At 40.3% G+C, this 17,684-nt stretch overlaps 1 protein-coding gene across 1 annotated transcript in view; it reads right to left on the minus strand.

Annotated features, from left to right (window-relative positions):
• The window catches only part of m1ap (meiosis 1 associated protein), a 92,704-nt gene extending 75,454 nt beyond the window's left edge, over positions 1 to 17,250 (minus strand). Inside the window, exons 1-3 of the mRNA XM_034165044.1 lie at positions 16,921 to 17,250; positions 16,561 to 16,716; positions 16,353 to 16,478 (exon numbers count right to left, since the gene is read on the minus strand). Of these exons, the coding sequence (XP_034020935.1) occupies positions 16,353 to 16,478; positions 16,561 to 16,716; positions 16,921 to 17,250 (612 nt within the window). The remainder of the gene's footprint in view (positions 1 to 16,352; positions 16,479 to 16,560; positions 16,717 to 16,920) is intronic.
• Positions 17,251 to 17,684: the final 434 nt, after the last annotated feature.

A 17,684-nucleotide genomic window follows, 5' to 3' on the forward strand; every position in this document is an offset into this window, starting at 1 on the left:
TTAAAAGGAGTGAAGGAATCACACGACTAATCCCATTGTGAAAGAACAAGTGCACATAGAGAGAGAGAGAGAGAGAGAATATGAGAGAGAGAGAGAGAGAGAATATGAGAGAGAGAGAGAGAGAGAGAGAATATGTCCAAATGAAGAAAGTGTGGAAAAGAGGAGAAAGCTGGATATGGTGTAAGTCAATCAGACAACAGGGGGAAGAGAAGAAAAAAGTCAGTGAGAGAGAGAGGCCGTGGGGGGCTTTGTGTGTGTGTGCCCTGTTAAATCGGGCGTGTAACACCGGCTTTTATAGAAAATCGGCTCCACTCCTCTGATAAGTGGCGGCTCCTCTGATCTGTGTATGAAAGACCGAGACCAGGGAGAAAGGTGACATGAGACAAGGTGGGGAGGAGAGAGAAAGTGTGGAAAAAGAAATTGTCGGAAAGAAAATTTCACCTTCTGAGGAACTTTTTAAAAATTTTTTATTTTGCAAATAAAAGAACATCCGTGTGCTTCCTCGAGGGCATCTGGTCCCTGGCAGTTGTCCTATTGTCATTTCTTCCACTAGCAAATGAAAAAGGAATAAAAAGGCTGATCTGTAGCCTTTCATAAGGCCTTTCTCCTCTCCTTTCCCACCATCCTTGCTTTGCACACTCACACTTCTTTCTTGTCATCCCCTCTTCCCTTCATCCTCCCCTTTTCCTCCGCACCCACCAGGCGAAAACACACGCCTCTTTCATTCCCGCTGCAAAGCTTTTCTTCTTCTCTCTCCCACCTGTCCTCACCCCCTGTGGGAGGTGTAGAAAGAGATTTATGGCAGATAATGTCCTGTCATTATTTTCTGAACACACACACATGAAGGACTTCAACACAAATATGCACTATTGTATGTCTGTGTGTGTGTATATTGGAGTGAATACAGGCTTTGGGTCAAAAAGGGCTTCCCTGATTGTGTTTGGAGAAACTGCGCACTGGTATGTCCAGTTTGTCATACTACAATCAGTTACCACAGACTGAATAAAAGTCCAGGTTACCAGCATCTGTCCTCCTGGAACCTCAGTAGGAACTAGTATCAGGGAAATGTAACAGGTTGTTGTCTTTGTGTAGCCATCCATCCATTTTGCACAGTTTGTCTGTGTCCAAGTCATGGTGGCAGTGGGATAATGAAGGTAGCCCACAAACACCTTTCTACGTATTTGGAGAGACCAAGGTCTTCCTAGATGGTAGGCAACAGGTAGCACAGTACTTGGCCTCCCTTTGGAAAGGTTAAAAGGAGACTCCTTATTTTGTTCAGCCTTACAAGGAGGAGTGTGTATAATGACAGAAACAGTGGACCAACTCTTTACCTTTGCAAAATTCCTGAAATGGTTGTGGAAGGTTGTTTGTCCAGTTGTATAGACTTGTAGAAAGTGTATGGCCATGCCTTTTGGGTGGATTATTTTGGGAATATCGCCCATTGGTACATTAACTTCCGGTTATCCAGTCCCTACATAACCACTGTGAGAGTTATGTCAAGCACATTCTCAACAGGTGTTAGACTCTACTAGGCCTGTGCTTAGCCCCCGATTCTGTTTGTAATTTCCATGGATGGAATCTCCTGAAGTGTGGAGTGTGGCCATCGTGGTGGTTTCAGGATTTCATTGTTGCTAGTTACAGACAGTATAGGTGTGATCTAGACATCTGCAGCTTAGCACCTTCAAACTGGTGTTCAAGGAGCTTCTTACATTAGGTAAAAATACTCCTTCAACTGCCATTAACCAGGGTAGAGTCTGTACATCTGAAGTTGGTTCCTGGGTGCTGGATTGTGAGTGCCACTGCTCCTAATAGTTGAATTGTTAGGACAGGTTAAATGCAGAGGTCTAATTTTGTTATGTGTAATGTACACTGCAATAAAGGGTCTTATCTCTGGCAAATTACTACCCCAAGTGAAGTAGTTGGTCACTCTGTTGCCATGATGGATGCGATTAATTAGAAAACAGGGCCACGTTTTCACAGAAGGGGGAGGTCTGATTCGTATTTTGAGAGAAACATTTCAGAATAAATTTGATTTGGTTTCATTGTAGTTTGCCACAATCTATGGATTTAGGTTGTATTTACTCAGAGTGGTGAAATAGTGCCTTCAATAAGCCACACAGACGTTTTCTACATCTGAACACCCAAACGTCTTGGCGTAATCATGAATGTGCATGTGTTATTTGAATGGCATCACTTATTAAAAATTAGCATTGGTTACAACTACAAACTATCCTAACTGCCGATTAAATCAACCCCATTGATGCCATGAGCCAACAATAGATCAAATTGCATCTGCGAATAGGGAAATGTGATTCTTTTCATGTCTAAATGGAAAGTGATGAGACTCAGTTGGATTTTTCCACGGATTTAAAATACGGATTTAAAAAACATAATGCCAGTGTGATTCAAATCCCACTGTTTCTTACAAAAGAACAAAATCCCATGATGTTTGAAAGAATAGCAGAGAATGGGTTCCATATTGACATCTGACATTTTCACTTAATATATTTGTAATTTCTGTAACCATAGCGACAGTAATTTTCTTGAAAGGAATGTTTACCTCCACTATTTTTCATAGAAAGCTTGCATAAAAAGCAGTTGTCTTAACACTTAAGCTAATTATTTGGAAGATTATTTGGGGCAGTTGAACACTGTAGAATTTGGAGGCATTTAGAAAGGGATATTGAGGTTTCATCTTTGTTTCTGAGGTTGGGTATTATTGTTTTGTGTGATCCCACGTTTTTAAGATATACGTATTTTTATGTGTCTCTCAGACAGATTAGATTTGTTATAATACAGTTGATGTCATTAAACAGATTATTGTTGAGTTGAATTGAGTTTGTGTTGTAAGCATACATTCAGGTCTATAAATAATTGGACAGTCACATAATCTTTGTAATTCTGTACACCACCACAATGGAATTGAAAAGAAGCAATCAGAATGTAGTGTTGACGTTCATCTTTAATTTAAGGGGTTTATCAAAAGTATTGCATTAACCATTTGGGAATTACATTTAGTCAACACTCCCCATATGTCAACTGTCTTGTGGTGTTGTATAGAGACAAGAAAAAAATCTAAATAAAATATTTTCTTGTCTCAAAATATTGTTACTGTCCAAATATTGAACAATGAATGCACAGTAATGTAGTGTAGACTGTCATATTTTGTTTGAAGGTACAATCAAATAAGGTGAATGGTGTAGGAACTAAAGCAATTTTTGTGTTTGGCAACCATTTTATGGTGCCAAGAATAATGTTTGACAGTAAGGTGTGTGTTGTTGCCCCATCATTACGACAAGTTCGTAGGTAAAAGTCCGATATAGGCTCTGAGGTGCTTGTCCCTGGATTCATGGCATGAAATGGATGAGAGTCTTCAGCTACCCCTGGATAGGTTGCTAGTCCATTACAGGTTACCTCCCCAGCCAAGGATGGTACCCAGTTATAGTTGGGTTGTCTAAGGAACTGCATATTAGTTGTTCGGGTCCAATCCTTTTAAGTTATCAGCGCCTCTCCATTGAGACTAGTGACTAGCCGCCAAGATACCCATGGCAACTCTGTAGGTGTTCCAGGCTTTGGTGGCTGTTCAGGCTTTTGTGCCACCAATGCCACAGTCCAATATCTGGCACATTTAGTCATTTTATACATGGATATTGAAATGCCAACTCACTGCTGTTGTTGTGTAGATTGCATTGTGCAAATGTAACCATATCCATGCGGTGGGTGGAGTGAATTCGCAAGGAGTCAACATTCCCCAAATGTCAATGTTTAGCTCTGCTTCTAGCTGCTAGGCTCAGTCACATCACTCTCTCATCTTCAACTGCTTACTGGGATTGGGAAGCTGGGGGTTTCAGTCACATTTCAGTGAATATTTTATAAGAATAAACCTTGTAGAATAAACAGCACGTGATGCTCAGCTTTTGCACACAGTTTTGGTGTCATTTGACTTTTCTGAAGTTGAAATCGCACTGATATTTCAGTGAATGTCAGGCACTGACCTGTCTTTTCTTTCATATTGGTTGCTTTCTAACATCTGAGAAATGTGAAATACGTTGAGCTTTAGCAAACACTTGAGTGGTTGAATTGGTTAAAACTAACAATTCCACTGTGATGGTAATAGATTTATTATAAAAACGTGGATATATGTATATATAAGTTTTCACAAACTGCTAGGGGTTTCACCATTAACCAATATGAGTGCAAAATCGATTTTAAAGTCATCGATAAAATTACATTGATACCAGGGTCACTGAATTGATTTAAATGTATTATGAACTGGTAGATGGCTTAATTTTAATGTTCTTTACTGGTTGAGTTAAACTTGTTTCCCTGCTATGTCAAACAAAATCTCATAAAGGTTTTAAGGACAGCAAGATGCTCTTGTGTGACTTACCACAAAAATGTTAACTTTATGAAGTGAGGTTAACTTCGTAGTGGTACGAGGTACTGTGTAATGGATAAATATATTTTGCATTCTTTGCATTTGGTTCACAATAGGCCGTTGTTGTACTGTTCAGTGCGTGTATGATAAGTGCTCTGGAAGTTGCTCACATGCAACACCCAGGGATGCAAAGTGTTAAGTGAGCAGTTGTTGAACATTCACGCTTCACAGACATGGCTGAAACTATGGATAAAACTGCGGCAAATGTCCATAACTTGCCCAAGGAAGGGTGGACAAAGTCCCTTAAACATGCCCCAGTGACACTCGGAACAATAAGATCTTTCTGGTTGATAATAGATGCATCACTATAATGTCACAATTTTGGAATCATGCTTTGCCCCCAAGCCGATAGCATAAGTAGGATTTCAGTCTTGGTCAAGCAAGATTTACACACCGTTGAACATGCGCATTCAGTTTGTAACATTGACCTATTTGTTAATACAGTAAAACTCGCCGGATATTCGCACTTACAAGCAATAGTCCCAATGTTTTTGCATGGTTTTATATGTAATAAACACCGTATATAATGGATTTTGTATAATGGATTTTTGCTCACATCGGACAAAACGTCCTGTCCGATTGCAATGCAATGCATTTTTATTAAGAACCCCTTGCATGTACCGGACAAAGCAGTCTGGACGTGTCCAGTAACAGAGGTACGAAATGAGGTTCAACATGGACACTCACCGTTTCAAGGAAAGTGGGCATCGTATTTCCTTGATTAAAAGACCAGCCTTTTATTTTTTCAACTTGTGCTCAGTTCAGGGGACCTAAACGAGGGCATAATTCAAGGCTGGCAATTATGAACAAAATGCTGCTTGCGCCTGCCACTGTAATATGGTGTTAGGTTTTGCACATATCCCTAAGTGTGACGAACCAAACCACTTTACATCAGAGTCGTCTGCAAGGATGTGAACCAGCACACCTGCTAAACGACAGGACAACGCAAAAGGCTGTGATTTGTTACTTTTCTGGTTCCACTCCTTCCTCTTCCGTCATATTTTAAAAGTTCTTGCAGTGTGCCTGCCGATAACATTTTGATCATGGTAGTTTTGGTAGGAAAGTCCGCAAATATGACCAACTTCACAACACTGAGTCAGAAAAAGACACTCAAATGACCCACAATTCATGGAGGAAATTGTACACCTTACTTGGTTTGGAGGTTGATGATTGTATAAAGAAGCTCATTGAAGGACAAATTAATCCATAAAAAGCCACTGTTCATGCGGCAAATTGCATAAAGATGCGACTGAGAATTTTAAAAGATTAATGCACAAATCAACGTCATTGCATGTCCACGGAGTTACAGAGTTGCAGAAGCATAAATTAGGGTTTAGTATTATAAGTTACCACTCCTCAGCAGACTTAGAAAAAGAGAGTAAGCTTGTCTAAATGTAATCTTTTTAATGCACATAATGTCTGGAACTTATTTAAGGCAGGTGTTTATTTTTTCCAAACAAAGTTTTGACCTGGTCATTAAATGAGGCAGGTCCTGATTCAGGATTCCCGTAGATCATTCGGTGCCTCCTGACTGTAACTAACCCGTTACAGACATATAACGGATTTTGTCTATTTTAAATGTATAACGCATTTCGATTATAATGGACAAAATTCGTTGGTCCACCTGAATCCATTATATGCTAGAAAGTTGTAATACACTATTTATGCTATGCTAACAACAGCTGACTTCTTCTTCTGTGCTGCACTTTCTACTACTGCATGTGGTGATGCCCCCAGTGGTGAACATAAGGTGAGCATAGCAGAGGAGGCACCAATGTGCTAAATCACAATTGTAAAAATACGAGAAAGGGGCTTCTTTTTTCATGAAATATATATTGCAAGAAATGCGACTTTTGGTTCATTCTAATCCACAATGTAAAATAAGAGTCCAGATTAAACAGAATTAAATCAGACAGTTGAATCAAATTACATTGAATCAAACTATTCCATAATAAAAACCATTGTCCTGGAATCATATTGTATCCCATGTATCTAGATATTATCATATTATTTTTTAAGGGAGAGAAGCACATCCCTACATACTACAATATGACTAGTTAACAATAATTTGAATGAAATAAGTCCATCTGGACATGTACTGTACGTACTGTATGAATAATCCCAGATATCCTAAACTGCTTGAACAATAGAAACCAGGACAGTTGACAAAAAAGGGAGCTATGCACTGTGATTGAAAAGAAAAGATGTCAAATTGTAAATAGGTCAGAGGGACATGTTTGCACCCCCCCAACTGATGAATTCAACCCCGGAGTCACTTTTAACCGTTTTAACTGGTGTTCAAAGACTAGAAGGTTAAAAACTAGTGTTTCCTTCATGTAATACAAAAGTATCTTTATTTTCTGTATTTGCAACAAAGTTTCTCCTGAAGAAGATGTTGAAAACAAAAACAAAACATTATCATCAGTGTGCTTATATACCATGTGATATAAAGAAGACATTTTCGACCAAAAGTGAGTGGCAGCATGATTGTGAGAAATGACAGTTAATATTCTTGGCTTTCTACTGTGACAAAAATGGATGTCAGCTGCAGCTCCGGGGCACGAGGTGCATACAGTCACATCTGGGCGGTGTCTTCATCTTCAAGTTCTCCCTCGATGGCCTGACACTTTGAGTAGACATGTTTGACAAGTGTTAACCCAACGTGACGGGGCCGATGCGGACGATTGTAGCATCGGAACAAGAATGCGTCATGGTGACCATTTCTTATCAGAGTTTTGACAATAACAAACAGTAAATTATACCAAATAACTTTTGCTTGTTTGTGTTTGTAGGTCATAGAATGCTAATAAGTGGAGCAATATTATAAAACATAATTGTTAAATTTTGAAATAATTCAGTGTTGTCAGTGGCTGACCCAGTGGTATTATGTCTATATACAGTAGGTATGCTATATAGGTACTGTCTATGTGTAAGGCTTTTTGAGTTTTGTCCTACTTTCTTGCCAAAAATGATCCTTCTTTCTGTCTGTCAGTTGGAGGACATAGTTTTTTTTAAATTCATGTTTTAAATTTTCTGTTCCGTAACAGATATTGTACTCATCCTGTTGATGTCTTCAGCTTCTTTAGCTTCCATTAGTTGGAATAACTCCATTAAATGTGCATTGATTTTTGGTGGTAATATAATACTGGTATTATGTGGAATAGATTGCTGCAGAGTGCTTTTTAAGATTCATCATGTTGGTAGGTGCTGTAAATAAAGAGTAAAGCAGAGCAGTAGGACTGCACATGTAACAAATGCAATAGAACAACCAATGCAACAGTTGCCCCAAAACCCAACTCAAAACAGAAGCTCTAGTTTAGATAATCCATCCATCCATTTTCTAAACATAGTTATTCCAGTTAAGGGTCACGGGGGCTGGATCCTATCCCAGCGGTTATTGGACATGAGGTGGGGTCGACATATTTATACTGCTTTTAAAGCCCCTGCAATAAAAACTAAGCCCTTGTGGCTGTTCCCTTGTTTTCAGTCGGAGTACCACAGCAGATCCAAGGTGGATTTGCATGTAGACTTGGCACAAGTTTTATGCCGGATGCCCTTCCTGATGCAACTCCACATTACATGGAGAAATGGAGCAGGGATGGGGTTTGAACCGGGAACCTTCCACACTGAAACCAAGCACACCAGCCACCGCCACACCCCTTAAAGCCCTTGAAATACTCTTCCTAAATCAGATGTTTACTGTTCGTGAAGTACTTTCTTTTCTTTTTTTACAGTTTTAAGCCAATGGTAAATTTGTTTCTACTTTAAATAAAATTTGTGTCATTTCGGAAAAAAAAAAAAGCCCCGTACTTTTAAAGCAGGCTGAATCTTTTTCTGATATAAAGTAAGTCCCTTCGGCTGCTCCCTTGTTTGCACTTGGGGTCGCCACAGCAAATCCAAGGTGGATCTGCATGTTGATTTGGCACAGGTTTTACGCCGGATGCCCTTCCTGACGCAACTCCACATTACATGGAGAAATGTGGCAGGGGTGGGATTTGAACCCAGAACCTTCCGAACTGAAACCAAGCGCATTAACCACTTGGCCAATTCAACTTTAATTGTAAAGTGCTTACATGACTTGGTAATTAAAATAATTATTAATTGCAGCCCCAGAGTAATTGCTGTGCAAGGTTAATGCAGTTCACACATGCTGCCGCCGTACACTTTTTGGGAGTGTGTGTATTACGCGGTGTTGTTGTCATTATAATGCGTTTACAGCTCCAACTGCAGCAGGGCACAGCACAGGTGCTGTTTAGAATCAGACTTTGACCAAACTGACCTTGCCTTTCCGACTTCTGCACGGTTCGTTGCACACACACACTCACACACAAAAACATGCACTCTCCTGTCCTCCTCTAAATGTCACAAAGCATTGATTGTAAAACTGTGAACGGCTGCCCACCGGCGATATCAGTTTTTGTTTACATCTCAACAGAAATATAAAAACCTGACAGTCTATTTAAAGGTCAAACTGAAGAAAACTGAAGAACACTGCGTTGGGAAATTTTTGAAAGTAATCTGTAAACTGGAATCAAACTAGAAAAGCACTCATGTGCACAAATATTTCACTATAATGATCACTTCTCATGTTAAATCTGGTTTATAACATGTGTATATCACACGATCGTCTGCAACCAGGTAGATTGTATGCCGACAAATTAGCTGTCACCTGGTTGTACAATAACTAAATCCCATAAACCCACCACTAATTCAGGTTACATCCTGTCTTGAAAATATATTTGTTGTGATGAACGTGCTTATTTTTTGTGGAGTTTGACACAGCAGTTTTCACTAACATCAGTCAAGCAAGTGATTAGATAACTCACAATGCACGCGGCACACATCAGGTTTAATTCAAGTAGCTAGCAAAATATTTGCTAATAATAATAATTTAAAAAAATCTGCTTAAATTTCTTTATCTGGATCATCTACATATTTAATGCCCTGTATTTTGTGTAACGTCCAGTGTTGTCATCAAGTTGCATTGCAATTCCTGCATTGTGATTGAATGAGGTAACGATTCAGATACTGATTTATGTCTTTAAACTCATCTACAGTATGAATAAAAAACAGCCTCTTTGCTGATAAAATGTTTATCTCTGCCCTGATTTGGATTTAAGACCGCACTCAACACAAAATAATCCATCGTTCTATAAAAAGGACTCCCTGCTTGGTGCTGAGTTTAATCTCAGTCTCAATCCACCGGCACTAATCTTGAGGATTATAAAACCCAACTCCACTACTGACACATACACTGTTATTAACGACATATTTATTATGTGTGTCAATCTCCTATGTCCTGTTAAAGTCCGCCCCCCCTTTGAATCAGTATGAGGCGGGATCACATATAACACACATACAGCCACACAATGTGCACATCTGTGCGATGCAATAACGTATGCCCTCAAATAATCCCATTTATCTCTGATTACAGTGGTGCTTTTATATGTGTGCCGACATGTTTGTCTATTTGGTAAAGCTGAAAAAGAGTCACGTTCTCCAAGAATCCAGTTTAATTCTTTGTTCATATGGGTCACTTTTTGATTTTTAATTTATCAGTGTGCAGAAATAATGAGAAGACCATCTGTCTCAGTGTCAAGTTGAACCACATGTTGGATGAATGATATTAGGGTTATACAGCAAAACACGTCTGTATAATCACTTGTAATCTGTAATATATCGTATGAGACGCTCACGTAATCCCGATGTCCTGCTGAAGAGATGAAGCCTGAAGCTAAATATAGATTACAGACCAATCAGCAGTGAGAACTCCAGACTCCATGGAATTCAAAACAAATTTTTAAAAAGTACATTATGCAGCTCAGGCGGGGGTTCAGGTTTTTTTTTTTTCCTTCTTCATGTACAAATTTGGGTCTCAGAGTTCTTCTGAGAGAATCGTGTTTATTTCGACTTTCTTTTGCATTTGAGCTTTGCACAAATGTTTTACAGAGATGTGCCAAGTAGGTTGTATGAGACTGCATCCGTTTCACTTCATTTTCAGCCACCCAGATTTTCACTGAGATTCTTTCAAAAGTAGTTGTCACTGATGTTGTCATGAATATTTGTCTTTCATGTCAAAGAGACGGTTCCTGCTTAAGATGGTTTTCCTGTCCGTGATGTATTGAGATGTGTTTGGGATAATAGAATAGCTAATGCTAGCGATGTTTAGCAAAGAGTAGCAGAATGCCACAAGCTATCTTGCGGTGGTAAAAGTCTGCCAGCGACATATTGCTGCATGTTATTGTCAACCTATTCACAGATACTGTGAGTGCCGTGCAGAGTGGGGACATAATCACTGACGTTTTCCCTAGTGAATATTGGTGTCCATCAGGGATGTGTTTCTGGCTTCCACCCTTTTCAGTGCTTGCATGTACTAGGTATTGGGTAGGTCTGTGGAAATCGGTGGCTTACAAGGTGTTGTAGGTGAGGAAATGTTTACTGACCTTGACTTCACGGGTAATGTTGTGATTTTTGTAAAACCAATGCATGTAAAACCTTATTGCAGCATTTGAGAAGCTGAGTGAGGAATCAAGAGTATCTGCATTTGCAGTTGTCCTGGAGCAAGACAATGACTTTCTGGACTTGGCCGTCAGAGGTGTATCTGTATTTGGTGAAAGTGTCAAACTTGCCGAGACATTCATTTACCCCACTTATCCCGGCAGTGATCTTCATGTCTCTGGGTCCTTGGCCTTTGAGATCCAGAGAAAACTGGTCAGAGTTTGAGTTATGAATTTGCTGGACAGAGGTGCTTTATGAAGCTGATACCTTTACAGTGAAACAAAGGAATAAAAGGTGAATCAAAGATCCTTGGGTTCCAATGGAGTGACAGGTGAAAGAAACTTCACTTTACATGCAATGCAAAGCAAAAGAAGATCACCTTATAAATTGTGACCATGTGGTCCAATTGTCTTTGCATGATCCAGTGGAGAGGTGCCTTAATACCGAGGACCCCAACAGCTGGAGAAGACTAAGGACATGCCCACGTTTCACCTGTCTGCTGCAGATACTGTAGATGTTTATTTTCAAGAGATGGGGTGGACCTGCTTTCTGCCTGGGTAGGTGCCATCCAACATATGCCCTTAACAGAATGAAATTCTACACTATTTAGCTTGGACCAGGTTTATATTCTGGTCAGCACACCACACTTAACTCCAGTAAAGACTGAAGTACCACTTGAATTAATGTGGTTTCTCATTCAAATTGTAGTACTTCTAAAGTCATTCAGCAGCCTGAAGTTTATTCTTAAACAAACCCTCCCCATCTTGTAGTGAGCATGTATGGGATATGTATTGGATAAAGCATACAGTAAGAGTAGTATATATATATTTCACCTTATTCCAAAAAATTACTGTAATATATTTAATTAAGTACTGCAGTGTACTCACATGATAGTACATAAAACTAAAGCTTGATATTTCCAACTGAGAAAGGCATCACACTTTTATAAGTCCTTCCATCTTTCTACCCTTCCACTCAACCTAATCTTTTGATTTTAGTGATATTACACTCTGTTTTGAGAGAAATTTGTCTTTTAAGAGCTTGAATCATATTGAGGAAGGCAGTAAGCTATTTAATCATATTTTTAAACATGTAGTATTGATGTACAATGTGTATTATCCTGTTTTTAAGGTAAAATAGCAACAGGATTTGAATTGGTTGGGTGGGGGAGAGACATACACACAGAGAGAGAGAGAGAGAGAGAAAGAGAGAGAGAGATGGACCTGCTCTGGAAAGTCTGTCTGTGTTGATATGCTATAAATCATGCATGTGGGACTGAGTTTTGTGTGCAGTTCTGGTGAACATGTGTGATTGAGCACCATCTTGGCTCTACAGTGCAGCATTGGAGAGGAGCCAGCACGGCAGATGGCAAGCTGTCTGCAGGGTTTGGATACTTACGGGGCGCCTAATTCAGCAAACACAGACAACTGTGTGGCGAAAGATGCTCGGAGAGACATAGTTATTGTCTCTGCGTCTTTCCCTCCTCTTGTTTCACTTTCTCAAGATATTTGTTTTTGCCCTGCTGTTGATTCCCTCCTCCATATTTTTTTTCAAATTTTCTACATTACACCCCCCACCCCACCCCCATCATTTACTGCTGTCAGACTCAGTGGTAGGACACAATTGCAGGATTCAGACGTACGTTTGACAGGGTTTAATGACAGTTCCAGCAGGGTTCAGGATGTAAAAAGGCTGGTTGTTAAAAACAAAAGTAACTGAAGCATTAGGCGGAGAACAGGGTACAAAAACAGACAGGCAGGTCGAAAAAACGGCAGGCAAAAACAGGACTAGACACTCAGAAGATACACGCTCGAAAGAGGCACAAGGCACAGCGATCTCACAACCAAGTGAGGGAAAAGGTGCAACTAATAAAGAGGGAGTGATTAAGAGGAAATGCATGACAGGTGTGGAGGAAGGATCTGGAACGGGGTGTGGCAAGCAGGAGGGAGGACAGGAAGTAAACGCCCAACATCAAACACCAGACATCAGACACCAGACAAGAAAAATCCTTAACACAAAACCCAAGCAAGAACAAAACAACAGAAAAAAAAAAAAAAAACAATACAATAACAGAACCCCCAACAAACTCCACAAGCCCAATCATGGCAACTGGAAAAATATGTCACACCATTTTTAACATCCCTCCGCTCCATTTGTCTTGATTTGCTTCAAAGCCTTGGACCATAGATCACGGATCATTATTCAACCAATATGAGTTTTTCAATGACTAATGGTGATTTTTAGAGATAAGGAAGTGATTGCCAATATACGAGGTCTGTTAGAAAAGTATCTGACCTTTTTATTTTTTTCAAAAACCATATGGATTTGAATCATCATTTGTATATATTACAGATATGTTTTTACATCTGTTGCAATTAGGCAATTTACTGTAAACTGTCTGCATTGTCTCTGTTCAAGTCTGACCGTGTAAGGTGTCCTTATATCTGGCACTGGCACATTTGCAACGGTTTCAAAGAACCCATTCCTCTTGTTTTAAGGCACCAGACTGCATATAAATTGACACAAGAGGGAGCTCTAGGATTATTCAGATGAAGCCACACTGACATGCCGACTTGTCAAATGTGACTGCATTTATTTATTTATTTTTTAATTGGCCTCATGCGAGCAGATATCAACCAAGGTTAACCTGAAGATGCATTTAAACAGCCTGATTAATCGGTCTACAGTCTGAAAATCCACTCTCACTGACAAGACTTATGGTGATTTGCAGAGACACAAACAGAAGCAGATGAGAACATTTAAATATTTGCCAAATGGTGCACAGCAATTACGTAATTATGATTAAGAAGACAAGTTTAACAGCATGGACAACTTGTCAAAAATTCTGAGTCAGTGAGGAGAAGGAGACATGCTTCTGCCTTCTTTTAGTGTTCTTGCTACAGTCCAATTTCCATTTTAATGTTTATTTTTTGTTTTTTTGCTGAAAAGTTACTTTTACAATCAGCCGCCGACATGAACTGGGGAGAACAAGTTTCAAAATGCATGATTTGATTAAAGGCCTGCTGTGTTTCTGAAGCGATAATCTTCTGCCTAAAATGGAAATAACAAGAAATGCTGAACACTGAAATAGGAATGTAAAAACAATACTCCTCCAGGACGCAGGTATTCAAGGATTCCTGCATTCTTTTTTTTAGATATAGTCATCTCATTTCTAATTTTTTTTTTAATCACATCATGTCAGCCCGTTTCTTTATTTCCTCCCCTCGTCTCTCTTTTTGTCTGTGCTGATTTTGGGTTTTGATGCTCCGTCTTCCTGGCTCCTCTGCATCCCTGTTCTCTTTCCATCTCGCCACCTCTCCTGGAGCAACAGTATGTATACACCCGGTTGCCGTGGTAACGGCAGGAGGCCACATGAGCGGGTGGATGAACAAAAGACCCAGAGACCCTCATCCGCCAAGGGAGAGAGAGAGAGAGAGAGAGAGAGAGAGAGAGAGAGAGAGAGAAATCAGTTTTCATTTTTAGGAAAGGGGGCTTGGTGTGTGCGGAAAATGAAGAGGAGGAAGAGGGGGATGGATAGTTCATAAAGGAGAGAGAGAGAGAGAGAGAGGAATAGAGAGGGAAGGGATATTTGGTTAAACAAATAAAAAAATAGGTTTTGTGAATACAAATGCTTTAAAAATGTGCATCTCTTATTACTTAAAACTGCAGATTCCATGTGCCACTGAAGGCATCTCAGAATTTAAAATAATTGATAAAATCCAAATAATCAAAATGTTTTTCTTCTTCTTATGATTTTTTGAAACATTTATTTCTTAATGAATTATTATTATTATTTTACTTTTGACCTACCTTGCAGAAGCCTCAGAAGCAGAAGCTTTCATTCCTCTCTGGTGCCAGCTCCTTGTCCGCATTTGAACTCCCGCTGCGGGTATGCCCTCATTTCAGGGAATAGTGAGCTGGATGCTGAGGACCTTCTTGGCAGCTGAGGACCACATCACACTGTCTTGTCTGAGCCGTCGTCTATGTGAGCTCAGCTGGAAAGATCACCTGCTTGCCCAGTTCAACATGCGTTTCTTATCCCGTTACAGGAGAACGCAGTGATCTTAATTTTCCTGCTGATGTATTCTACCAGTTTCCTGTTGGTCTGACAAAGGGAATGTGGTTACTGATGACCTGAGGAGCTGTTTGCTCCAACTCTGGACTTCTCCAACAGTTCTGCCAGCTTCTTCCAGTCTGACTGTCTTACAGTCTTTCCAGGTTCTATTTGTACTGCAACCTGCTGATGGCTCCATCCACCTCATACAGATCTCCACCTTTTCACCCTTTATAAGCTGGTCAGTGGATTCCCTTAGTGTGATGAGGAGGGTTTTCTCCTGTCTTTATCTGAGGCATAGTGATTTCAGTGGGAGCTGTAGCACATTCTGCCAAGGAGGTCTGAGTCTGGGGAAGGCCCAACCATTCCTCCATGTAGGTGTTAGAGATACAGTTCAAGCTGATGACATCTGATGATGGAACTTCACTTTGCGTAGTGTGAAATGATAGCATCATACACTTACATTTTCCAGGAAGATGGCTGATGTTAATCTTTGTCAGCCCATCTGAGAGTTCCTTCTCAACCACTGGCCCCATTTGTCTGTCTTGAACTCTGGTATGTACTCTGGTAGGGCTTCAGATTGGATGTTCCACCAGTAGTGGTGTTTTCCCTCACCCTTCCACAAAGACGATGCTGTCGTTCCGTCCTCCTTTCCTAAGTGAAAGGAACTATGATATTGCAGGATTGATCTTCATCCTTCCCCACAGCATCAGCTTGTCCAGGCTCTTAAGGAGCTTTGTTGTGCATGAGAAGATGAATATACTGTAGATATGATCCAGATTTCTAGCCTGGTGTTAGTCATTATTTTGTCATAGGCACAGGTATGCACTGATTGATTGGCCTTCAAGTTATATATCATAATATTGACACCATTTGTGGTCTTGTAATCTTCTTGCTGCACCTGCTTTGCATGATTAGTAAGTCAACATTTCTCCCAAATGTTTTATCTATATATCATCCCAGAAGGGAAATCCCAGTTGTCATAGCAGCCAGGTACCTCAAAGAATACAAAATAAAAAAATAAAACAAACAATAAGAAAAACTGAGGTAGAAACACACAGAAGTGCAGTGGCTCCAATGTCACAGTTTAAGAGGGTGCGTTAAGGAGCAATGGTGTTATAATGCAAGTATTCAGGGGTACTGTTATGTGGAGTGCAACAGATAAATAGTATAGGCTTTTAGTCCTGTTCAGAGACCACAGGTCTGGCAGCGGCAGATATATTAAAGAGTCTGATGGCACTGGGCAGGAACGATCTCCTGTACTGTTCCCTTAGCCAGCGTGGTTGTATGAGTCTGTTGCTGAAGCTACTCTTAAGATTGTCCAGTTCTTATGGAGGAGTGGGAGGCATTGTCCTTAATTGCCAGCAGTTTTGTCAACATTCTGTCCTCAACCACCTCCTTCAGGTTGGCAAACATGGAGCCAACAACAGACCCTGCCTTTTTGACCAGTTTATTCACTCTGACGGTATCCTTTGCTGTGATGTCTGTCTGCACACCAGAAAACCACAGCAAAGTAGATGATGCTCACAACAACAGACTGATAGAACATCTGGAGCATCCAGTTACATACATTAAAGGACCTGAGCCTCCTCAAGAAGTAAAGCCGGCTCAGACCCTTCTTGTAAATGGCCCCAGTGTTTGTAGACCACTCCAGTTTATTGTCCAGGTATATGTCTACATCAGTCTCTACATCACCTTCATAATGTGAGAGGTCAGTGCTATTGGCCTGTAGTCATTAAGAGTCACAGGATGCCCATTCTTAGGCACTGGGACCAGTCGCTATTGGCCTGTAGTCATTAGGAGTCACAGGATGCCCATTCTTAGGCACTGGGACCAGGCAAGATGTTTTTCACAGCACTGGAACTCTCTGAAGGTGAAGGCTTAGGTTGAAAAAATTCTGGAGTGCTCCACAAAGCTGGTTGGAACACACTTTCAGCACCCGAGGGCTGACACCATCCGGTCCAGCAGCTTTCCCCTGGTTTAGCCTCTCCAGCTCTCTCATCACCTGGCTCGCTGTGATTTGCAGTGTGGTCTGAGGCACAGAATATGTGGCAGAATCTGTGGTGGATGTCAGCGGGAGGATGAGGGGTGGAAAAGATGTAAAGAGGTGTCTGCTGCAGGAGATGGTAGAGGGCTGTGAGGGTTGTGAGAGAGGCCTGGGGTTATTACTCAGAGGAACACTCAGGGGGCCATGGGGTGGGGTGGTCGAGCTGGAGTCAAACCTGCTGGAAAACCGGTTTAGCTCGTTTGCTTGATGCATGCCCCCCCACCCTCCACGGCAACCCGCCTTTCTTCTGGAGGCCAGTGAGATATATATATATATATATATATATATATATATATATATATATATATATATATATATATATATATATATATATATATATATATATCCTTGTAGATGACAAATGTTTTTTTGAGTATAAACTAATACCACACCACTGACCTGTCATTATGCATAAAAAACATAATATAATACATAAATATCCTGGGATGAAATCCTTAATCCATCATATCAAGCCTTACTCTAATTACTGTAACTATAAAAACAACTGTGCTGTGGAATTGCGTTAATCAGCATCTGTAACTGCATTCCTTGATTGTAATTATGTTGCCCTTGTTTCACATTCCGAACAACATGCCCTAACCTACTCGTAATTAGGGGTGAAAAAATGCACTTGCTAAATGTCAAGT

Source organism: Thalassophryne amazonica, chromosome 23 (genome assembly GCF_902500255.1).
Source record: "Thalassophryne amazonica chromosome 23, fThaAma1.1, whole genome shotgun sequence".
NCBI lineage: Eukaryota > Metazoa > Chordata > Actinopteri > Batrachoidiformes > Batrachoididae > Thalassophryne > Thalassophryne amazonica.